The sequence below is a fragment of the Lithobates pipiens genome, unplaced genomic scaffold, assembly GCF_037356315.1.
Source record: "Lithobates pipiens isolate NorthernLeopardFrog02 unplaced genomic scaffold, aLitPip1_a1.2 Scaffold_13, whole genome shotgun sequence".
NCBI classification, from domain to species: domain Eukaryota; kingdom Metazoa; phylum Chordata; class Amphibia; order Anura; family Ranidae; genus Lithobates; species Lithobates pipiens.
In genome coordinates, this window is record NW_027507718.1 from 408,121,819 (window position 1) to 408,147,651 (window position 25,833).

The 25,833-nt window shown below is 44.1% G+C and overlaps 1 protein-coding gene across 4 annotated transcripts in view; it reads left to right on the top strand.

Annotated features, from left to right (window-relative positions):
• Window positions 1–25,833, top strand: part of LNX1 (ligand of numb-protein X 1) — a 293,661-nt gene that overhangs the window by 44,236 nt on the left and 223,592 nt on the right. The window contains exon 1 of one of the 4 annotated variants that reach the window (XM_077477488.1): window positions 12,452–12,869. The exons of 2 other annotated variants lie outside the window; for them this stretch is intronic. In XM_077477488.1, the coding sequence (XP_077333614.1) occupies window positions 12,778–12,869 (92 nt within the window). In that variant the 5' untranslated portion in view covers window positions 12,452–12,777. Of the gene's footprint in view, window positions 1–12,451; window positions 12,955–25,833 lie in introns of those variants that run through there. One more of the 4 variants, XM_077477489.1, reaches the window with a different exon arrangement.

Below are 25,833 nucleotides of genomic sequence, written 5' to 3' on the forward strand. Positions count from 1 at the left end.
ATCGAAATTTGGTCAGTTCAGCAGGGGCTATCTGACTTTTCTATCCATGTGTGGCCATTCCCACTCAACATAAGTCGATCTAACAATTGACTACTCTCAAACTGACTTTCATGATCAGTGGCTACAACCAATAGACTGCAGACACCAATCAGTGTAGGACTGTGTGAATAGAAAAATTTGTGGATAGAGAAATCTGTTAGTTTTTTTTTTTTTTTTCAGCCCACTGAACAAAGAAAAATGATCCATCTATGGCCAGCCTAAATGTTATTCAGTTATGGGTTACATCTATTTGAAGATAAACACTGCAGAAACATTTTTATATATGTGTCCACTAAAAATACTACTTTGCTTTACCACTCCGAGAATGTTTATTGAAGGTGTGTCTTCTCAAATAATGTGCCAATGCTATCAATGCACAAAGCTTATCACATAAAATAATTGTCGGCGTGGCATCATGTGGTCCTGGTATTTGTCTTCTAATGAGCCATAACACATGTTAGCATAACTAACTGATCCGGAAAATGTAGAGTAGACATCCAGAACACGTGCAGGAACACAACTGGAAAAATATCTTCTAGCCTTAAGGCAAATGACGTTAAATTACTATCAATGAATATAATCCTTGCTCTAAGAGCACGGCAAAGCTGGGAAACGGGCTATTTTTAGTTGCTCACTAACCTAGCCTGATTATTGTTACAACTGTATGCCTGCAGATCCAAATACACAAAGAATTTCAATACCCTGCACATATCATCACACAAAAGATTAGTTGCAGTTCCCATCACCTAAAATGCATGGATAGAACTCTTCAAACAGCTGCTGGCGCTAAGGTTTTCTATCTCTCTTTTTTTATAGTATTTTCCGCCCCATAGCTTATCAAGGAATAAAAGCATCCGGTGTATGTAAATTCACAGCTCCATAGGACACCACTGGCTGTTTGTGAAAGAATTATTTCAGGATGGATGGCTTACACATCATACTATCTTTCTCAGTGAAAAGAATGTTCCCCAAAGACCAATGCTGAGGTCATTGCTGAGGCAATCTGCCTGCTTGTGTTTTCTTGAAGATAACAAAAGAATTCTGACTAAGATCACATCCTTGTTTATTAATATGAGCCATCCGCTTGCCTTCGGATGTTCCATAAAGCATATGGATTATGCAGCCATCCTTTTCAATAAGAGAATATTTAATAGAAATGCGCACACTGAAATATTTTGTTTCGGAATTTTGTTTTCGTCCGAAAAATAAATTTATTTAGTTACTCCAGAAATTTGTTTTTATTTATTTTGTTTTTCGTTAAAAATTCCATTCGTCCGAAAATCCAAATGAATTAGGGCCGGTTCACACTGCAGGCGAGGCGAGGCGACACCGACTTGCCTCGCCGCGACCTGCCGCGACCTCAGCGGCAACTTGCAGATGACTTCTGTATAGAAGTCAATGCAAGTCGCCCCGAGGTCGCCCAGAAGTAGTACAGGAACCTTTTTTCTGAGTCGGAGCGACTCGAGTCGCTCCTCTCAGAACGGTTCCATTGTACAGAACGGGGGCGACTTGTCACACTGCGGCGAGGCGAGTCGTGTCGCCTCGCATCGCCCGCAGTGTGAACCGGCCCTAAAGGTTGAATCTGTCAGTGAAGGCTTAGAGCCCATTCACACAGGGGCAACACGACTTGTAGGCGACTTGATCAGGCTACTTGGACACGACTTGACAGCGGCGACTTGGGACGACTTCAAAACGACTTGTGATGACTTCAAGCGCGACTTGGGACGACTTACAAGTCGCCCCAGGCCAGGCGACTTTTGCCGCGGCCAAGCAGAGAATGAGCTCAAGGGGAAACTCCACGGCAAATTTCTGAAAAAAATTTGGCGTGGGTTCCCCCTCCGAGAGCATACCAGGTCCTTAGGTCTGGTATGGATTCCAAGGGGAACCCCCTACGCCGAAAAAACGGCGTGGGGGTCCCCCCCAGATCCACACCAGACCCTTATCCGAGCACGCTACCCGGCCGGCTAGGAAAGGGGGTGGGGACGAGCGGGCGGCCCCCCCCCTCCTGAGCCGTACCAGGCCGCGTGCCCTCAACATGGGGGGGTGCCTTGGGGGAGGGGGGCGTGCGGCCCCCCCCACCCCAAAGCACCTTGTCCCCATGTTGATGAGGACAAGGGCCTCTTCCCGACAACCCTGGCCGTTGGTTGTCGGGGTCTGCGGGCGGGGGGCTTATCGGAATCCGGGAGCCCCCTTTAATAAGGGGGCCCCCGGATACCGGCCCCCCACCCTATGTGAATGAGTATGGGGTACAATGTACCCCTACCCATTCACCTGTGAAATAAAGTACAATAAAACACACAACACAGAGAAAAAGTATTTTATTGCACAGCCGGGGGTCTTCCGTCTTCGGGGGTCTTCTCGCCGGACTCCTCCGCTATGTGTGTGTAGCTCTTTTGCCAGCGGAGGAGTCTGGCTTTCTTCCTCCCCGCCGCCGGCCTCTTCTCCCGACTTCGGGGGTCTTGTCCCCCTCTTCGGTTCTTCTGCCGGGCCACCGCGCCTGGTCCGGTGGCCCGGTCTTCTGTCGCCGTCTTCCGTTCTTCTGTCGCCGCCTTCGGTTCTTCTGCCGGGCCACCGCGCCTTCTTATAGCTCTTTTACAGGCGGTGGCCCGGTCTTCCGTCGCCGCCGCCGCCGCCTTCCGTTCTTCTCCTTCTTCTTCTCCTGGAGATGTTGACTCGACGAGCTCTCCGGCCGGAATGCCAGGGACGCGCTCCGCTGCCTCTTATATAGGGACAATGGGGCGGTGTCACATGGGTTGATGTCACATGGGTTGGTCACATGGGTTGATGTCACATGGTGACCCCGCCCCCTTACCATGTGACATCAACCCATGTGACCAACCCATGTGACATCAACCCATGTGACACCGCCCCATTGTCCCTATATAAGAGGCAGCGGAGCGCGTCCCTGGCATTCCGGCCGGAGAGCTCGTCGAGTCAACATCTCCAGGAGAAGAAGAAGGAGAAGAACGGAAGGCGGCGGCGGCGGCGGCGACGGCGGCGACGGAAGACCGGGCCACCGCCTGTAAAAGAGCTATAAGAAGGCGCGGTGGCCCGGCAGAAGAACCGAAGGCGGCGACAGAAGAACGGAAGACGGCGACAGAAGACCGGGCCACCGGACCAGGCGCGGTGGCCCGGCAGAAGAACCGAAGAGGGGGACAAGACCCCCGAAGTCGGGAGAAGAGGCCGGCGGCGGGGAGGAAGAAAGCCGGACTCCTCCGCTGGCAAAAGAGCTACACACACATAGCGGAGGAGTCCGGCGAGAAGACCCCCGAAGACGGAAGACCCCCGGCTGTGCAATAAAATACTTTTTCTCTGTGTTGTGTGTTTTATTGTACTTTATTTCACAGGTGAATGGGTAGGGGTACATTGTACCCCATACTCATTCACATAGGGTGGGGGGCCGGTATCCGGGGGCCCCCTTATTAAAGGGGGCTCCCGGATTCCGATAAGCCCCCCGCCCGCAGACCCCGACAACCAACGGCCAGGGTTGTCGGGAAGAGGCCCTTGTCCTCATCAACATGGGGACAAGGTGCTTTGGGGTGGGGGGGCCGCACGCCCCCCCTCCCCCAAGGCACCCCCCCATGTTGAGGGCACGCGGCCTGGTACGGCTCAGGAGGGGGGGGGCCGCCCGCTCGTCCCCACCCCCTTTCCTGGCCGGCCGGGTAGCGTGCTCGGATAAGGGTCTGGTGTGGATCTGGGGGGGACCCCCACGCCGTTTTTTCGGCGTAGGGGGTTCCCCTTGGAATCCATACCAGACCTAAGGACCTGGTATGCTCTCGGAGGGGGAACCCACGCCAAATTTTTTTCAGAAATTTGCCGTGGAGTTCCCTCTTGAGAGCTGATAATTCTGTCAAAGTCGCCTCCGTATAGACAGAGATCCGACTTGGAGGCGACCTCCATTGAAATCAATGGGTACCGGTCGCCTACAAGTCGGATAGAAGTAGTACAGGAACCTTTTTTGAAGTCGGAGCGACTTCAGTAGTGTGCATTAACACGGCTCTCATTCACTTACATTGATTTTTAAATGTTGTCCGACCTGAGGCGACCTGAGGCGACTAGGGGCGACCTGAAGTCGGATCAGGAGTTGCCCCTGTGTGAATGGGCTCTTATGGTGTCTGTAACGTCACCCCTAATATAAAGGGGGTTAACGCCGTTTACGATGTTCCCTCTCCTAGACACACATCCACTCGCTACCAATATCCACAGCTAAACGACCCTTTCCTATAGGAGCCGACCCCTCTGGCAAAAAGACGAGACGCACTCTGTCTCTTCTGTAGTAGGAATGACTTTATTATTGAGAAACATTGTAACTTTATACACAATTCAAGGCACATGCTTTAACATGAACAAGGGCCCAGCTCCACCCACACATCCCAAGACTCAACACCTCATCCTGACGTCTGCTAGGCTTCAAACGATCCCACCCAATACACATCTTTTCACAAAGGGTTGGCAGCCAGTCTGTCTGGCACTTTACAATACACACAAGGACAGACTTAAATGAACAATAGAAATGCAAAACAACTTAATTCCTCACAGCAATGATACTTAACCCCCATATACAGTATACATCCAATCTATATACCATGTATGTACAGCCTTGAATATGGCTATCACAGACCATATTGGGGGTTTCTTTTATTCACTCTGTGTCCAAAGTGACCCCACTGTCACAGTGTCTGTCAAATGTTCAAAGAAGATTTGACGGAGCAGCTCAACTGTATGACTCCATATAGTTTAGCTGCTCCGTCGAATCTTCTTAGAACTTTCGACAGACACCATAAGCCAAAGATTCGACGTTTGTATGTTTTCCGCTGCTTTGTCGAATATTTGTCATTCACGTTGAATGTACATAGTTCAAACAGAAAATGGACTGGTGATAGTGATCACTGATCAGACAGGTAACAAGATAGGGTATATAGAATCTATATAGATTCTCAATATATAATATAGAATCTATAATAATAAATCTCCCCCCCCCCCACAACACAGCCTCTCAGGCTATCACAACACTAGCAACACTAGTATCACTAAAATCACCCCCCCCCCCCCCACAAAACAGCCTCTGAGGCTATCACAACACTAGCAACACTAGTATCACTATCAAGTTAACAACACTAACACAATAGCAGCAGATTATTATGAAAAAGTTAAGTTGAACTGTAGCTTGCTTCACTATTGTTCTGCTGCTGTGCTTATGCTTAATTGCTAACTAATTCAAGTTCTCTGACAAACGGACCAGCTAAGATTGACTGTCTTCTGAAATGATTCAGTGTGTGTGTGTCTTTCTGCTAGCAATCGTAAGTGAAAGTAAGTTGGCTGTATGTGTGTACTTAGTTCTAGCTATTTTACTGCTCCTCCTCTTTGGTTACAATCAGCCAATAAAATGCATCATCGTCATTATTTTTATTTTACATCCCCCACCCAATTCCAGCAGGGATTTTTTCTCTCTATGTGGAATCTTTTCTCTGTATGTTGAATCTTTTCTCTCTATGTCGAATGTTTTCTCTATGTAGAATAATCCTGGACTAATAGAGTTAAGGTTAGGCACATTCGACCACAGTTTCGATGGACACAGATTGTTATTGTCAGCATCATGTCGAATCTCCTATCTATATCGAACTATTGTCACAATGAAAATGAAAATAAAGCATTTATTTATGTTGGATCTTTAGTTTTTCGGATACTGCACTTTCGTTATCGTTTGTTAAAGTGATAACGAAAATACCTGAAATTCAGACGAAAATGCATTTGGACAAAAACGAATATGCACATGTCTAATATTTTAAAACCAATCTTCTGGAAGGCTCAGAGAGCACCATTTCATACAGTTAAAATAAACCTGTAATAGGACCTTTCCTTCTGAAAGCTAAGCCCCCCCCCCCGGCGCCAGAACACTCCAGTCAGCGTTCTGAGAGAGCTGATCGGGGGCAGAACTTTTCTGGTCATGACCAGTCGACAGAAGCTGTCCAAGCTGGCTTCTGTCAGACCGGCTGCCATACACACAGGCCAAATGATGCCAATTTCTATTGCAATTTCTATTGCACCGGCCAATGCCGCCCAACCTTCGGCCTGTGTGTACTAGGCTTTTGTTGACTGTAGTTGCTTTGGCTTCAAAGCAGAGTCCCCTACCTGGGACAAGTAGAGAGATAAGGGTTTCTGTTTTTTTCAAACATGCACTTGCATTTTGGTCTATCTTTAACCACTACAGATCCGCGCTATTGCCAAATGACGGCATTAGCGCGGACCTACATTTCCGGGACTACATCTATTGACGTCGTCCCGGATACGAGCGGCCTGCGCGCCCCCTGAGGGGCGCGCGCGGCGCGCTCTGTGATCGGCGAGTCCGTGAGACTCGCCTGATCACCGATCCGTGCAAGCGGTCGATCCCGACCCCTTATCACGTGATCAGCTGTCAGCCAATGACAGCTGATCATGTGATAGAACGGAGCCGGTAATCGGCTATTATTCCTCCTCGCGCTGACAGCGCGAGGAGAGAAAAAAAAAGCCGATCACCGGCGGCCGTGATCGGGACATCAGTCCCGATCACGGCCAGCAATACAGCTGACCACCTGCCCCCTGCCAGTGCCCACCTGCCCACCGCCGTGCCATCCTGAATAAAAGTAAGTGCCCCCCATCAGTGCCCCCCATCAGTGCCCATAGTGCCCACAGTGCCACCTACAGTGCCACCCACAATGCCACCCACAGTGCCATCCAGCAGTGCCACCCACAGTGCCCACAATCTGCCTCAAAGGTGCTGCGACCCAGTGCCGCCCATCAGTGCCCAGCAGTGCCGCCCATCAGTGCCCAGCAGTGCCGCCCATCAGTGCCCAGCAGTGCCACCTATCAGAGCCACCTATCAGTGCCACCTATCAGTGCCCATCAGTCCCATCTATCAGTGGTACCTATCAGTGCCCATCCGTGCCACCCATCCGTGCCACTTATCCGTGCCACCCATCCATGCCATCTTATCTGTGCCCATCTTTGCCCATCAGTGCCGCCTTATCTGTGCCCATCGGTGCCGCCTTATCTGTGCCTATTAGTGCCGCCTTAACTATGCCTATCAGTGCCCACCAGTGCAGCCTATCAGTGCCCACCAATGCAGCCCATCAGTGCCCACCAATGCAGCCCATCAGTGCCCACCAATGCAGCCATCAGTGCCGCCTAATCAGCGCACTTCAATGAAGGAGAAAAATGACCCGTTTGCAAAATTTTATAACAAACTATTAAAACATGATTTATTTATTTTTATTTTTTTGCATCTTTTTTTGTTTGTTTAGCAAAAAATAAAACTCCGAGCTGTAACTAAATACCACCAAAAGAAAGCTCTATTTGTGGGAAAAAAATGATAAAAATTTCATTTGGGTACAGTGTTGTATGCCCGCGCAATTGTCATTCAAAGTGCATCAGCGCTGAAAGCTGAAAATTGGTCTGGGACTGAGGGGGGTTTAAGTGCCCAGTAAGCAAGTGGTTAAAGGTATTGAAGCCAGATAACTAGCATTTTCAAAAAGGAGTTAAGTAATGACTGCCACCATTTTCTGTATAAGTACTTTATGTAGTCATTAAAAAATCATTAAAGCCCAACTGAATATTTAATTTAAATCTGCTGAATATATTTAAGGTACATCAAAACAAAGTGTATTCAAAGTCTTACTTTTTTTTTTGTTAACCCCTTTACAACCGCCTAACACATACACAACTGGTCAAAACTTTTAGAACAGACATTTTTTCCAGTTTTTATTGAAATGTAAACAGAAATTTAAACTGCCAGAGGTGAATAAAACTTTTAATCGAAAACTAAAAAATAATGTACATTTCAGAGTTATCCAAAAATGCCTTTTTTCAGTAAGGAAGTAATGGGTTAACAACTTGATCTACCAGTTGAACAACAACAGCTGCTCTACAATTTCCTTGAAAGTTTATGTTAATAATTGTTAATAATTAATGTCACAACTTTTGTTGATTACCTACAAGCTTTCTATCTGTATAAAAGCAGTGCTAAAACAGACTGTGTTACTACACCTTCTTGAGCAATATTTGGACATTATTGTACTGCAGGAAGTAGTATATTGCTCTCAAAATGGCGAGAAAGGGGCAATTAACAAAGGAAGAAATAAACCCCTTAAAAAAAATTTGCAGATCTTTCCTTTACAGAAATTGAAAGCCAAGTTGTCAGTGAGTACTGTTTCCTACATAATCAAAAGGCACTTGGAAACTGAAGGAAACACTGACAGAAGGAGGACTGGCAGACCCAAAGCCACAACACAATCAGAAGACAAGTCAATAGCTTGTGTAATAGTCTGCTTACAGGACAACCGCTTTAAGCACAGCATAACACTGAAGAAAGCAAGTCACAGTTTCAACTGTAAAAAAAAAAAAAAGGCTTTGAACTTCAGGTATGACAGGTCGAGTGGCTGGAAGAAATCCATTGCTAAGATGGCCAAATAGGAAAAAGAGGCTTGCCTGGGCCCTGAAGCATCACCAGTGGACAACTGAAGATGGGAAGAAGGTCTTATGGAACAATGAATCAAAATTTGAGATATTCTGTTCACCGTGCAGGGTTTTTTTATACCGCCGAGTAGGTGAAAGGATGTGTGACATCAACTATGAAACATGTAGGAGGAAATACGATGGTCTGGGGCTCTTTTGCTGGATCCAGGGTAGGCAACTTGCACAGAATAAGTGGCACCCTGAACCAAAACTATGGCCACAACTAGGGTTGTCCTGATACCACTTTTTAAAGTCAAAGTACAAGTACCAATACTTTTTTCAAGTACTCGCCGATACAGATACTTTTTTTTTTATGTTATGTGACAGTTTGACTGATGGGCACTAATGGCTGGTACTGACTGATGGCTGGCACTGATAAATGGCACTGACTGATGGGTACTGATAGATGGCGCTGAGAGATGGCACTGATAGGCAGCACTTATGGGCACTGATAAATGGCACTAATATGCGGTACTTATGGGCACTGATAGGTGGCACTAACAGGCAGAATTTATGGGCACTAATAGGTGGCTGGCACTGATAGGTGGCACTTATGGGCACTGATAGATGGCACTGACAGGTGGCTGGCAGTGATCGCTGGCACTGATAGGTGGCACTAATAGGCGGCACTTATGGGCACTGATAGATGGAATTGATAGGCGGCAGTTGTGGGCACTGATAGGCGGCACTTATGGGCAGGCACTGATGGGCACTGAAATGCAGCACTGATTGGCAATTGCATAATAAATTACATGAATAATAAGAAGCAAGGAAGGATTTTGCAATGCTATATAGCATTGCAAAATCCTTCCTTGGCTCTCATCATACCTGTCATTTAACATTTATCATCTAGTAATTATGTTGTGACCTTGGTACACCTTTCCCTTGGCTGCAGTAAGTCAGTATCGGACATCTTGTTACACCCAGCCTTAACTATATGGGCTGGGTGTAACAAGATGTCCGCTGCTGGCTTACTGCAGCCTAGTGCAGGGTGTATCAAGATGAGCGTTGTGATGTTTACACTTCCTTTACCGAATGTGACAGCTCTGGTCACCATTTTGGACAGAATATGTGGCGGCACCCTGCATCCCTGCCACGCCCAGCTTATCCATAGTTCTACTGCTGCCAGACCGATCTCCATTCCACCCTCTCCACCTGCCGACTTCCCGTTGCAGGTATCAGGTTAGGGAGCATTTATGCGAGTACAAATGCTCTGTCTCGGTCTCGATACCGATACCAGTATCAGTATCAGGACAACCCTAATCACAACATTTTGCAGCCCAGTGCACTATCCTCTGGAAGATGCCTAGTTGGTCCGGGGTTCATCCTACAGCAAGATAAAGACCCAAAACATACCTCCAAGCTTTGTCACAACTACCTTAGAAGAAAAGAACAAGACGGTAGGCTTCAAACCATGAAATGACCAGACTCCAGACTTAAACTCCATTGAGCTGGTTTTGGGATGAACTGGACAGAAGAGTGAAAGAAAAGCAATCTACAAGAACTTTATAAAAAATATTGGATTTCTGTTGGAGAAAGAATGCCGCAAGTGTGTTCGGCTGTTATATCTGCAAAAGGATGATTTCTTTTTTATGTCCAAATTTTTATTTGTATGCTTTATTTTCAAAGTACATTGAGACATTAAATTGCCTAAATTTCAATAGAAAAATGGAAAAATGGGGTTGCTCTACAACTTTTACTGTAGTGTATGTGCAGCGGCAGAAAGGTGGGCTTAAAAGTGGTTGTAAACCCTTAAACCCTTACAAACCACTTTGACCTACAGGTAAGCCTAGATTAAGGCTTACCTGTAGGTCCAAGAAATATCTCCCAAACCTATACGGTTTAGGAGATATTTGCCCAAAGACGGGCACCGGTATCTACGGCGCATGTGCCGTAGACAGCGGCGTGCAGGCGCACTGAGCGGGGCATCGTCGATGACGAAGATGCCGCGCAATGCCGGGCGTCTCTGCTCCCGTGCGCATGCGCGGGAGTGACGTCATCGCTGCTCCGGCGAATCACAGCGCCGGAGCAGCGAGAGCCACGGAGACCCACCAAGAAGATGGACGCTCGGAACTACAGGGGACAGCGGTGACTTTGCTGGCTCCTGTGTCAGGTAAGTGACACATAATGGACTACTATGCGATGCATAGTAGTCCATTATGCTTTGCCTTTGCAGGGAATGAAAGAGAAAGTAAACTCATCAGGGTTTACTTCCTCTTTAACACCTTCACACTGCACACATGCATCGCTGGATGGCTGATGTTTCTGTGAGGAGAGTGTGCGAATTCTGGAGCATCAGACCTAAGACTTCTGGAGTAGTTTTCTGTGCTATGCGTTTTTGCGTTTTGTCAGAACAACATACATAAGAACAGTTTTCCCGATTGGAACTGATTCCATTGCAAAGATTTAAAACATGTTCTATTTCTAGGTCCGTCAGAATTTTAAAAAAAAAAGTCAGATGACGCCCACACACGATTGGAATATCCGATGAAAAGATTCTGTCTGACTTTTTCTGTCAGAAAGTCCGACCCTGTGTACACAACATAAGGCTTTGCGGCACACAGCTCAATTTTTTTGGTCGATACTTGCTGACTGGTCCGGAATGTGAGCTGCAAATGGCCCATTCAATACTACCTGGCTGGACAAACTTTAATTGAAAAATTGAGGGAGCTGTCTGGAAAATTGTCCACTGTACAGTATTTGCATCCAATTAGTCACAGTCAGACATCGGTTATTCAGACAGCGGCAGGGGCTGAATACAATGACAAGCAGGAAAGATTCTTGATTCAAGCTGTTTAGTGTAGATGGAAAGATCTATTAGATTTCACTTGTACCACCCATGGGAAAAATGAGAGAAATCTATGCATCTATGACTAGCTTAAGATTTAAATTCTATTCAATAAATATTATTATATGACAGTTTCAATGTCACCCAAAGCTTATATTTCAGTTTTTGGTGGGCATCAATGGGTTAAACCTCCTACAGTTTCCTTATATTTCTCAGAGACTTCAGGCTGAGATTCTCCTGCTTTGCGCCCTTTCCCACAAGTCTATACAAAGATTGAAGCTAGATTTTCCAGTGATCTCACTTTCTATACTATGAATCCATCACAAGAACCAGGCAGCATCATTTACCTATGTGGCCACAAGAATGGGTCAAAGCTGTAACCCCATTTGGGATAATTCCATTCTTCTCCACTGATTTTGGGCATGTCTGTGATAATCAGATTCTTGCTAATGATTTATCATTTACAGAACAATAAAAGCACTTTTGTTGGTTGATGGAGCTCATTATTGCTTTGTGAGATTTTCTAACGAGTGCGTCTGATACTTAGGAAGAAGGGAGCACCCACAATGCCACATCCATAATGTATCAAGGGAAAACAAAGATGATACCAAATATATATCAACAGGTCGGACTTTTAAGGCATGGAAGCAAATAGGGAAGTAGAAAAAAATATTTATTTTATTGAAAAATACAATGTCATAACAGTGTGATCCTTCTCATTCCTGGAGAGGAGCAAAGGACTAACATTAGTGCAAATATGCCATCAGGCAAGAATTGTGATTGCTCCCATGCCTATGGCCACCCTAAAACCAGCAGGTCATCCAACTTGTCAGAAACGAAATGGTTATATCAGTTTTGAGTGGAGCTGTCCACTTTAACAGTGTGCAACAAAAAGGCTTATGATTTTTCTGTGAACACATTATAGTTTTTCTAAAATATTACAGAGCCTATTAATATACACTGATTGCAAAGGTTCATCTACTTAAAGAGGTTGCATCACAGTACATTATATATGTACATTGCACAGCATCAAGCAGTCAGAGCTTGTTGGTTGCCTAAGCTCTCACAACCCATCTGCTTCTAGCCAGTGATGTAAATGTACCAGCTGTTTATAAAGAACCACTCTGTGTCGTGCAGGAGGCTGGTCCCTTTACCTTACATCAGCCTTGTTTCCCAGCATAAGTCACTGTCTCGCCATCCATGCTGCATTGTCTCTAAACCTTCCACATCTCTAGCAATCTAGCATCCAAATGAACTAATCCTCTTAAAGGTCAATGATTTTTTTTTTCCTGCCTTGCTTAGTTTGAAATTACAATCAAAACCATGATGTGCTACATCTGATATTGCCAAGCAGCAAACCAACTGCAAAAAATACTGGGAACCTCTTTTTTTTTTTTTTTTGGGTTAAAATCAATCAAGAAATTGGTCAGGAGGAAGCCATATCAACGTTGTGCTCAAAAATGAAGGCTCTTCTCTTATTGGTTCTACCTTGGCTAAGCCCTGCCAACTATATAGACAATATGGGCAATCTACATTTCCTGTATTCTGAACTGTGAGTACTCACAGTCAACCTATATGTGTGTCTGTGTGTGATGTCCACATATGTGTCCAAGACCTCCCTGTTGTGATCATTCAAGGTAAATGTGTTTTTTTGTGTACATTCAACAATGGTAGTTTACAATCACAACTCTTGTGTTCATTAAAAACATGTTATTTATCGTGTGCATTTTTCCCATTTGTCTTGGTGTTTTTTAATGGCAGACAGTGCAAAGTATGTCAAAGCACAGGCTGGTGTAGGAGTTAAAAGCTATTTGCAGTTTGCATTTATATGTACTATTAAGTCAGGAAATGCTAAGAGAGTTATTGTTTAAGTATTGCTGTATTATTACTATTCTTATATCTGATAATGTTGACATAAATTATACAGTGTGTTTGTGTATATACATACTGTATATTAATATTATAGCTACTATTATAATATTTATTTATTACATTCCAGCATAGCCAATAATTTAAGGTCAATAAGAGACACTTTTCACCAATAAACCTTAATGTAGTAGTCCCGAAGTAAATCAGCAGCACAACGGTGTGAGAATTTTGCCCTCGTTAGCCACCATTCTTGTTCTTTGCATTCACCTGTCCCTTTAAGAGACCTGATTTGTATGCTTAGAGTACATAGTCAGCATCCTCTTATACAAGAAGAATGTTCGCCTTTCCTCATGAATAAGCAATGAAAAAAAAAGAAATCATGTGTTTGCTGACAAGGAAACAATCCCGTTTCTTGTGGGATTAGCAAGCAGCAACAATAAAGTGACCGGGATGTGTATGAGTGTAAAATATCTATGTGATCCATTGATTTCTCCCATGACCATGTTACTTGAAAAATCCATAAAAATTCCAGACCACACGTGAAATAACCTCTTAGCTGATCAGCAAGTTCCGCCAGATGGATTAGCCTTGGTGATTGGAAGGATTGGGTTAAAATGACATTTCAAGAGCACTTCAATCCGGCATCTGCACTTGACAGCAAGCAAGACTGGCCCCGATCAAGCAGATCTAACAAATGGGGACAGGAACAAAGAGCTTGTTGTCGAATCCATCTCCATCCCTGAAGCACATCGTTAATCATTAATTAATAGCTGAGTAATTGCACATACTATGGCAGGAAAAGGTGCCACAGAAGCAATGCCTATTCCTCAATTAGTCCTGTGTTAAGTCTGAATCAACAGCTATTTTTCGTCACGTGTCCTTCTGTTTACGTTCAGTGATCTGCATTTGAGATATGGTGAGATGTAGACACATGTAGGTTGGAATTGTTTTAATAGTCAAAGCTCAGCAGCACAGTTGAGCACTAATCCAGCACAGCGTAGACTCTGTAACGTCAACAGATTAATGTAAGAACTGGAAGTAAGTAGTACTGCCATTGACGTTGTGTCATTAGTCATTTAAAAGAAAACTGCGGAAAGAATACAAAGACTGAAAATGCTGACGACTGCTTCTGACAATCTGAGTTATAGGCTGTCATGCTGATCCAGTGGCTTCAGTACTTTCTGATGTACAGACCTGGAACAAATTGGGACCTCTGACGTTACTCTGACTTTGCAGATCTGCATGCTTGTTCCAGGTCAGTGACTCCAAAAATAATAAAGCCTGAGATAGCCAGGTAGGTCAGCAATGGCAGCCCTGACATTACTGGGCACTGTGTAATAGGTCAAAGAGAGAGAGACAAATAAAAAAAACCTTTAGGAGTCCAAAATCTTTATTGTTCAACAGGTTACAGCACGCAGGGCAAATTACAGCCATAGAGTTTTGGGGGCCACACAATGACCCTTCATAAGGGCTGGGTACAATGGCAGAATGTTAAGTGGACTCAAAAGACCTAAACAGACTGATCTCAAGGTAGAGTATGTCATAGACCAGCCTTTTTCAACCAGGGTGCCTTGAGGTTTCTTCAGGGGTGCATTGGCAAAATGCCTAAACATTGCCCCAAAATCTTATACAAGCTGGTGAGTGGATGAAACCTGCCGTTTAGTTTAGTTTAGTTTTCATTGTACACCATCAGAACCCTCTAGCTGCCAACCTCCTAACGACCAATGACATCATAAGTTGATAAGGAGGATGTCAGTTGCCTGCATATCTTCCTTGTTTGACCCTCCCTTGCCTCTCTCCATCAGCTTTGGGGTCTCATGAGCTAAGTGATGAAGGAAAACTGAGGGAGAAGAGAAACATTGGAATTACTAGTCAGTACCAGTTTACAAAAGTGTATTTGCTTTGAAAGAATAAATCACCTCTAGTGGTGAGTGTCCTATGTGTATTGATGTTGCTACAGTATATAAAATTATTAGAATAGTTTTTACATTTTAGAATGGGACGCAATAATTTTGGAGGGTGCCTCAAGATTGTCCATAATTTTAAAGGGTGCCTTGGCTGAAAAAATGTTGAGAAACACTGTCATAGACAATAGTCAGTGCTGGTGTTCACTGTGGGACTAGCAAGGGCCCTTTGACTTTGGACAACTGAGGATTTTTCATTTGGCACTCTCTTTGAGCTATTACATTTGGATGTCTCCACTCAGGTGAATGTCCTCCCCTTGGGGATCCCCTTTCTTGTGTTTGGGCTGCGGAATACAGACCTGTTGGGCTCAAGTAATGACTTTGACTAATGACGTCCATATTCTGATAACCTGTGAAAATCGGTGTCCAGCGCCCCTCTTTCATTACCTCTTTAACCATTGCTGGGCACTGTTTCAATGGTTCTTTTCAGCTGAACATGAATATTTTGCTGGATGATTCTACTTTTCATCTCAAAGGGTATCTTGCCTTGCTAGCTAAATTCCTATTACATTCTTTCTTCCTGAGCATGAATCTGTGTTCCCTGGTTCTCTGCCCCTCCCGATGTGTCACTCGGTGAAGGATGGTAAAGAACAGAATCATGAAGTGATACATGACTTCAGGTTCCCCAGAAGTACTTTGAAAGCTTTCTGAAGCTGATTGCAATGCCTAACATAAAACTTTGGTTTGAGTTATCACATTGGTTGGCATGTTATCGTGTGGTACTTTGCCCAATGCAGTACTACAGACCAAAACTTGTGTATGTGGCATTTTTGGCAGGGCAAAGCAAGTGCACTGAGAAGGTACGTTGGGGTTCATTTCAGAATAAACCCTGTATTGCAATAACACATGCATTACTGCACCACACTAGTGTGTACATGTGTGTACATGCTCTGAGGCTGCACATTATAGCAATATCTACTGAAAAGCATTATTTTTACTGACTGATATCCATGCACATTTTCAATCAGGAATGATCAGCTCTTTATATGACTCCCTTACTCATATAATGCAACATTTTGTCACCAAACAAATCTTGACTGTTGAGAAATATAGGGCAAAAACTGTCCTAATACCATTAGGAATATACCTTGCTGGCCTATAAATGACCCCACCCCACCCCTTACAAAAAGACACAAACTGTCTTTTGTTGAAAGGGCATGGGCACAGCTTTATTGATACATACAAATAAATCCAACAGTGATGTCCAACAGACAGAAAACTAACAATTTACAACCCAATTAACATGGATTCAAGGTCTGCCCTAACCATAATTTCAACACAGACATCCCAAGTACACAAAGCACAATGAGGGGATCCGTCAGGAACCATTTTTAGCTTGAAAGTTAAAATCCCACCAATAAAGCTGTGACAATATTAATATGGGAAGGGAGGGAAGATCCTCAGAGGCTGATGAAGGTCCTTTGGCAGATGTGAATTCAGGTGAGTGTGACCCTGCACGTCCACTGCTGTGAGGGAAACCATTTGTTATAGACCCATGCCAATTGCCTGCAATTTCCTTGATATCAAATAACTTCTAATACTACTTCCTATCCTCTGCTATGCCCCCAGTTGTCAAGAACACCTGTCCCTAAAACTCACGCTCTCAAATATTATCAGTGGTGCTCATATCTGGCCTTCAAAGCCTAACATTGAATGTTTTTTCAGTATCAATTGGGGGAAGAGCAGAATTATCTGGCAGGTGCTACTATCATCCCTTCCTTGGCGGCAGAATCCCTGAATGAATTTCTTATTATCACTAAAGAAAGTCACTCTTTAGTATCTGTCGTGTGTATCCATGCTCATCACTAGCATTTATGATTCTAAATGTGCTGTACTACAGAACTGAGAGTGGAATATGGAGTAAATATGATCACTTGACCACCAGATCAAAATTTGTTTTTTGTTTGGGGGATTGTTAAGAAACCAAAGAAGTCTGAAGAAGTGTACTTATGAGTAGATTTATTCTTTAACAAGTTAAGGTGCTTCTACAGTATAAAAATATTCTAGGTTGATTGGCTGAATGGAAAGTGCACTCTCCCAATGTCAGGTTTGATATTATTTTGGAGTTCTGATGAGCACTACAGCACTTCCCTATTAATCCTCATTACCGCACCTCCAAAAGCTAAATGGAAGAATGCCTGGCAAATAAGAGCAAGCTGAACACAACATCTTCCACAAATGCAACTGCCTGTGAATACACAGAAAATGAAATAAAATGCATTAGCAAATAAAAAGCAATTGCAAAAAGGAGAAGGAGAGTGGAGGGAGGTCATGTGAGCGCCCGCGGTTTGGTAAATAAGGTATTTTGCTGAATAATTTTTACAAAACACACACACACTGAACATTAGATCTTCATGTAAGAAAGGGAATTACATGATTTGTCACTAGTAATTTTAACAGCTATAGCAGCCGGAGGGGTGAGAGGAGATGGCTAACACAGACACACAGAACTGATAGGCAGGGAGAGAGGGGAAGAGGGAGAGAAGAGAGACAGCGTAAGATGGAGGCACATAAACTGACCTCAGTATCACGGATCAGTAGCCATTATTATCCTGGTCAGCACACCAAGGGGGACACGGGAACTGGCAGGATCAACCAGGTTTATTAGAACATAAAGAGGAACAAATGACATGGCACAAGCACTGTGCTGTGTATCCTACTGTAAAGGATCAGGATATATATATATTTTTTTATGGTTACAACCACTATAAGTTACAGAAATCCCATTGTGGGACCATTAGAGGAAGGAAAAACTGAGGAAATGCGTTTTTTCCTGCCTGCAGCCAATCCATCCTGGATCATAGCTGATACCCAGGCACAGTCACTTGACTAGAGTTTAAAGTGGAACTAAACTCCCCTATACTTTACAGCTAGAGATGGCTTGGGCGTGTTCGAAATCCCACATGCCCGATCCTGCCAGGAAGCCGACACTGCACACCACTAAATACAGGCAGTGAGACATATCCTGATCCACAGCTGCACAGATCAAGAAATGTCAAACTGCCCGTGATTAGCAATGTGCAGTGTCGGCTTCAAGACGGGATCAGACAGGTGGGATTTCGAACACGCCCGAGCCCATCCCTATTTACAGCCATGGAAGCTGCCATCTTAGCCACTTTTTTTATCTGCAGTGGCATGGTTCTGCACATGTACTCAGTTATGATGGCTTAACAGTTCAGTAGAGAGCAGAATCAGTTGTGACAGTTCTCATTAATTTAATAAATAATAAATATACCACGCTAAATGCTATATACAATATATTGCCACATACAGAAAAATAAATGTAAAATACTGAAAACAACCAATAAATAAATAAAACAGTCCCCAGTGAAAAGTGCTGTTGCTTATGGAACAATGATGAAAAACTCAAATGCAGTGCTGTGACTTGATAAGTAGTTCCATGCTCCTTATGTGCTTAAATAGGGTGCTCCCCTAGTAGATGTGCACTCACCCTTGGGATTGGGCCAACTAATGTTCCTCATATAGATGGATACAATAGGGAAAACCTCATTGTGCGTTACCGTTTAAAAATAACTTTTATTCCAAAGAATTAAAAGATATTCAACTCACATGTATGAGTGCCTGATATCCTTGTACCCAGAGTGAACAGCAGGTAAAAATATCATCCGTGAAATCTGCCTCATCAGTTCATGCAGTGAAGGGCTCTATTTCCGGGTATGGGTAGAACTTGTCACGATCAACTGTGACTCAACTTCTATGCATTGCAACTTATCAGATTGGCCGTCCTCAGGAAGTTGAATTGTATTTTATTACGTATACATGGCATTATTTTATATAATTATGTCATGTTTTGTTTGTTGTACTTCTCTTTTTCTAGAATTTTTATCATCGTATATTTTGTTATGTAGACTCTCCAGTGGGGTGGGGGGGGGGGTCTTTTTATCCTGTTTAGTGGTGAATCTTGTAGATTATAGATGCTCACAGGTATTTCCAACTTAACTACTAATGGCACACATGTTTTGTCCCTTTGTCTAATTGTTTAAAGTTGTGTGTATATATATATATATATATATATATATATAATCTGCTTGTATATGTAGCATTTAGAAATGACTAAGCACTGTGTTTGGCGTGAAACGCATTAGCTGCTGTGTTTAGTCTGTACCCATTTATGATGCTTTGATATCCATTTTTTAAACAATAAAGGTGAATTTTTTTTTGGAGTGTGGCTATCCAGCTATCTATTTTCCTATTACTCCTGTTGCAAACAGCCTGCACCCTACTAGTATGTGCATGTCTTAAAGTGGAACTAAACCCTCCTATCATTTTCAGCCAAGGAAGCTTCCATGATGCTGCACATGTGATCAGTTATGACACCAATCATTTGATGGTTTGACAGTTTGGTTGAGAGCACAACCAATGTGACAGTTCTAATGACAGCACGTGCCTGGAAATGTAGTTTTTTAAACTAATCAATGGGTTTAGATCTGCATTAATTTTTGCAAGATTCGTCTAAATATTTTGGTACATAAATGTAGCGGCCATAACACTTTGCAGGGTGGCCTTACATTTTTGGGCTTACCGGTTACCTTTGCTTGGCTTGTTCTTCCACGTCTAGGGGTTCCCAGGGTTGATACCCAACAACTTTCGACGCTGACAACAATAAAGTCCTTTTGAAAGGTTTTTTATTTGCAGGGGTAACATCCAACAACACAGTCTCGTATGGGAACAGAGGGCAAGGGTAAAGAAACTCAGGCACCTTGAACTGCAGATATAACAAAGTCTCTAGTACCACCCAGAGAGTAGCCTCCCAGCTGGGCACTTCAAGGCTGAACAAATCTCTAGCCAGAGATTATGGCAATCAGCGCTTTGACTCAGAACTTGTGAAATCTCTGGCCTTGAACAAGTTGTAACTGAAAGTGAACAGGAACCTTTTTCCTCAGTACCTGGAATGTTCTCTGTCTCCTTAGTAGTACTGGAAAGTGCGAATTTGTCAGTGTCCTTCACAACTCAGCAACCAGGCACTTCTCAGGATGCCAGCTTGTTGGCCCTCCTCCGAAGAGTCCTCCCCCAGTCACTTACACAAGCTGCGGTGCCCCTCCAAGCCAAGAGTACACCCGGACACCTTGAATCCTCCCTCAGTTACTGTGCCTTGGACCAGCCGGTTCCGAGAGTCTGGAACAGACGGATCCTCACCCCAGACCAGGCGGGTCTATTGGGGTTAACCAACCAAAGCATGTTGCGGAGCGACGAACGCTCCTGTGACCTGGACCCTTCGCGGGGCTACCCTGGTCCAGAAACAGGAAAAGACCGATAGGGCCTCACAAAAGAACCATCCATAACACGTGACCTCAACATCTTAATTACCCCTCCCCAGACTCCTCAGTGTGGCCCGGCACACCCACTGATTGGCTCAGAGGAAGCTGATACCCAAAACGTCCAACCAGGCCTGGTTCTGGCCTGTCATGTGCACCTCACTGTACACATGACCAAGCAGAACGCTAACACAGCCCAGCCAAACTGATGTCAAATTTAATCTACATAATTAACCCTCAGAACCCCATTACTGTTCTGAGGCAAAAACTAAATTTACACATTAATGACACTTTGTCCAAAATGTCATCCGCTACATAAAATACAAAAATCTGCTTCAGATCAACAAGCAAATCAGGGTGATTCCAGTTAGAACTCACCTAATTTCTTCCAAACACTATTTATGGGTGGAGCTAAAAAAGCTTTTTAAAATCAACCTCTCCTCATATAAACTGGGACAATGTGCAGTGATCATCCCACTGTCTTTAATGAACAAGGAATGACTTTTGCTTTGATATGTGTAGCAAGGAAGGAAACAAGAGACATGATGAGAATTATAGTAGGTTGTGGTATGAAACAATGAACATAGAATGCTGATACTGAGCATTGGGTATGTATTCTCTATTCGCCTGTTACTGAGCACTAGAGCAATGGGTAGCATAATAGTCATATATAGATATGAGTGAAATTGAAAGTTTCCAGTGAAAATTGGAAGATTTTGACAATATTTCTCTACTTTGATCAAATGTAATGAATCAATAGGGAGGGCAAAACTTGTGTTTTTATGGTTTTTAAGGATGCAGTTGGTTTTTAATAGCCTCTAAAGGTTACAGAAGATCCTTTCAAGTTTCAACTATCCTTTACCTGTTTGTGCCAAAAATGGCCTCTTGTTTAATTCAATATTTTTTGAACAAAAAGATGAAAGAAAACATGTAAAAGCATCAATACAGAAATTAGAATACAATTCAGTAGGAACTAGGAATCAGGTAGGAAGGAAAACACAAATTCACAGAACACTAAAATAAAAAACCTAAATTAACCTAAATACTTCCCAATTGCAACCTAGTGGTGCCTGCTAGATCCTGTGTTAGAATTCAAATTATTCCCTATAGAGCCCCTTGTATTTAATTCCTAAACTGTACATGGTACTTTGCCTAAGTCAGGATAAGTTCCAAGCCCCTGTTCTCTTAATCTTTCAAATTCCAGAGCCTGTTCTGCCTACTATAGTTCTGCCATTTAACATTGAATGAAAGAGGTGTTACTTCGAAGCCAGGGATTAATCTCAACTTGAGTAGAAGCCAAGGTCCCAGGCATAGCGTGAGCTTAGGATCCAAGAAGCTATGCAGAAATTATTTCATTAATAACAAAGGTATTTCACTGTAGATAATTATAAAAACTCAGACCCAGCCAGGTTAGGCTCACTTTAAGTTTGTACATGGTAATGTCCTGAATATGTGTCTATGGAAAAATGTATGTCCTTTAGAAAATTGCCTAAACATATTGGGGTTGATTTAAAAAGGCAAATAGATTGTACTCTTGGCAGGTGCAGTTGCTCCAGAGCTTTGTAAATGAGGGGAAACCCTGCTGACTTCCATCATCCAATCATGTGCAAGAAAAAAATGCTATTTTATTTTTTATTTTTTAGCATGTATTGGGTATTCATTGTAAAAGGAAACCAATTACTAAGCTCTGGAGAAAATGCACTTGCAAAGTGCACAGGCTATTTGCCTTTAGTAAATCAAAACTATTGCTATGTGGCTTGTTTGTTTGCTTCTTTTACTTTTTTTTCCACAATGATTTTGCATTCCATTACTGTTCAGACAGACAGTCATCACTAGCCTGATGGATCTATATGGCTGTGAAAAATTGCTTTCAATACCCTATAGAAACTCATCAGATATGAAAGTTCTGGTAAGAGTCTTTTTCAGGTTTCACTCTGCATCTGTGCAAGAACCTCTTAGCAAGCAAACCTAATTACCTTTTTGTAGGAAAGTAATACCAGCTGTTAGTGTCATGGTAAATAAACCTCAATTGCGCAACAGTGTACGGTTTGTAATTACTTGGCCAGGCTTGTTACCATCTTTGTAGATATATAGAAGTGTAGATTTCATAAATAAAATGCCACAGAAAGGAATATATACTGTTGGCACTATATAAATCCTGTATAATAATAATAATAATATTAAAGCCATTTGTATGCTTTTTGTAAGTTTTTAGCAAGTTTAAGTGCACCTGTCATGAGAGAAGTAGTGAGGATGCTATTGATGGTCTCCTTCTGAAAATGTTTCTTGCTTGGTTGTGTCTGGCTTCAAGACATCCCATGCTGTAGGTAAGTATCACGAATAAGAAAGAATTCAAATTCCTTATCTCTATACTTGTCTCAGGCCATCCTCCCAAATGGGACTGTTGGTATATTTTTTCTTGATCGGCACTTGCTGTTGCAGTACTAATTTGTGTATTCTGGCTGCCACAATACAAAAGCGCAGCGGAGGGGTTCCGCATCCACCTTAAACATGTGAATGGGGGGATGCAGTTCAATTTTTTTTTGATCAGCCACCTTAAACATGTGAATGGGGGATGCAGTTCAATTTTTTTGATCAGACGCCTGGCTGATCAAAAGAAAAAAAAACAGATCTATCTATGGCCAGCTTTAGGCATACCAACTCTTCTGACAAATGCTAGAGTTGATAGATGGGAAATCCATACCTGGCTTTGACCTCTGACTTTTTCTTTTTTATTGTATGGTGGAGTAATCTTTGCCTAAGCCAATTGGTCTACTCCCAACACTGTATATGAATTAAGAACAATTAAAGTGGTTGTAAAGCCTAAACATTTTTTACCTTTAATGCATTCCTTGCATTAAGGTAAAAATGTTTAGGTGTTAGCATCTCCCCACCCCTCTTTTACTCAGCCCTCATTCGATCCAGCACCATGCACATCTGCAGTTCTTCTCTCCCCTCTCTTCTGGGTCTCGCTGGCTTTGCTGGGGCACCGGGAGCCATTATCTTCCAGTGCTGTCCATCAAAGCCAGTGACCAGGGAGCGGGGACACACAAAGGCCCCTCTGTCTTATCAAATGGTCTTCACTTATAGTGCTAGCATTTAGGATCAGGAAGACGAAAAAGATTACTTAATTATTCAACTGAAATTGAATTGTATATGGCCACCATTTTCTTTAATTGAAACTAAGAGTACATGAAAGTTTCACCATTATATTCAGAATTCAACACATCCTAATGAGGATTTAAAAGAAAGTTGAAAATCCCTTCTTCTCTGTAGTAAAAAGAAAAAAGGTATTTATCTTTTTTTTTTTATATCCATACACAAATGTTTTCTCTCTCAGTCCTTTTTTAAACTGAATGTTTTTTTTTTTTTACATGGTGATCGTTTACAACAGGCATGTCCAAAGTCCGGCCCGCGGGCCAATCGCGGCCCGCGGTCTGGTTTTGAACGGCCCGCCTGGTTGTTTAAACACATATATCTTTTGTGGCCCCCGGCGATCTCCCAGCGCCGGGGCCACAAAAGATATATAGTCCGGCTGCCTTGGAGGGAGGAGGCGGGACGAGTGCTGTGCACACAGGAGGAGAATTTCCTGTTTACACGGCAGCTGTAATAGGAAGTCCCGTCTCTGCCATTGGATGACTGTGCTGTCCATCAAAGGAGACGGGACTTTCTCTTAAAGAGGCCGTTGTGTAAACAGGAGATTCTCCTGTAAGATGTCTTTGGCGCTCGTCCTGCCCTCCATGGCTGCACTGATGGTAATGGTAGCTGCATTCCTGGCAATGGTGAGTGAATTCCTAGCAATGGTGGCTGCATTCCTGGCAATGGTGGGTGAAATTCCTGGCAATGGTGGGTGAAATTCCTGGCAATGGTGGCAGCATTCCCGGCAATGGTGAGTGAATTTCTGGCATTGGTGGGTGCATTCCTGGCAATGGTGGGTGCATTCCTGGCAATGGTGCCTGCATTCCTGGCAATGGTGGCTGCATTCCCAGCAATGGTGAGTGAATTCCTAGCAATGGCGGGTGAATCCCTGGCAATGGTGGCTGCATTCCCTGCAATGGTGGGGGAAATACCTGGCAATGGTGGCTGCATTCCTGGCAATGGTGGGTGCATTCCTGGCAATGGTGGCAGCATTCCCGGCAATGGTGGCTGCATTCCCGGCAATGGTGGCAGCATTCCTGGCAATGGTGGGTGAAATTCCTAGCAATGGTGGGTGAAATACCTGGCAATGGTGGCTGCATTCCTGGCAATGGTGGCTGCATTCCTGGCAATGGTGGCAGCATTCCCGGCAATGGTGAGTGCATTCCTGGCAATGGTGGCTGCATTCCCAGCAAAGGTGAGTGAATTCCTGGCAATGGCGGGTGAATCCCTGGCAATGGTGGCTGCATTCCTGGCAATGGTGGCTGCATTCCTGGCAATGGTGGCTGCATTCCCGGCAATGGTGGCTGCATTCCCGGCAATGGTGGCTGCATTCCCGGCAATGGTGGGTGAATCCCTGGCAATGGTGGCTGCATTCCTGGCAATGGTGGCTGCATTCCCGGCAATGGTGGCTGCATTCCCGGCAATGGTGGCTGCATTCCCGGCAATGCTGAGTGAATTCCCTGGCAATGGTGGTTGCATTCCCGGCAATGGTGGCTGCATTCCCGGCAATGGTGACAGCATTCCCGGCAATGGTGAGTGAATTCCCTGGCAATGGTGGGTGAATTCCCTGGCAATGGTGGGTGAATTCCCTGGCAATAGTGGGTGCATCCCTGGCAATGGTGGGCGCTGCATTCCTAGCAATGGTGAGTGAATTCCTAGCAATGATGGCTGCATTCCTGGCAATGGTGGCTGCATTCCTGGCAATGGTGGGTGAAATTCCTGGCAATGGTGGGTGAAATTCCTGGCAATGGTGGCTGCATTCCCGGCAATGGTGGCTGCATTCCCGGCAATGGTGGCTGCATTCCCGGCAATGGTGGCTGCATTCCCGGCAATGGTGGCAGCATTCCCGGCAATGGTGGCAGCATTCCCGGCCATGGCGAGTGAATTCCTGGCATTGGCGGGTGAATCCCTGGCAATGGTGGGTGAATCCCTGGCAATGGTGGGTGAAATTCCTGGCAATGGTGGGTGAAATTCCTGGCAATGTTGGCTGCATTCCCGGCAATGGTGAGTGAATCCCTGGTAATGGTGGCTGCATTCCCGGCAATGGTGAGTGAATTCCCGGTGGGTGAATTCCCTGGCAATGGTGGGCGCTGCATTCCTAGCAATGGTGAACGCTGCATTCCTAGCAATTGTGGGTCTGCAGATAGACACTGACCCTTGTTTTGCTTCACAGTTCTTTATTTAAAATTTTTAGTTTTTTTTTCCTGAAGCTTCCCTCTTAAAGTGAAGGTGCGTGTTATACGTCAATAAATATGGTGTATCCAAATAA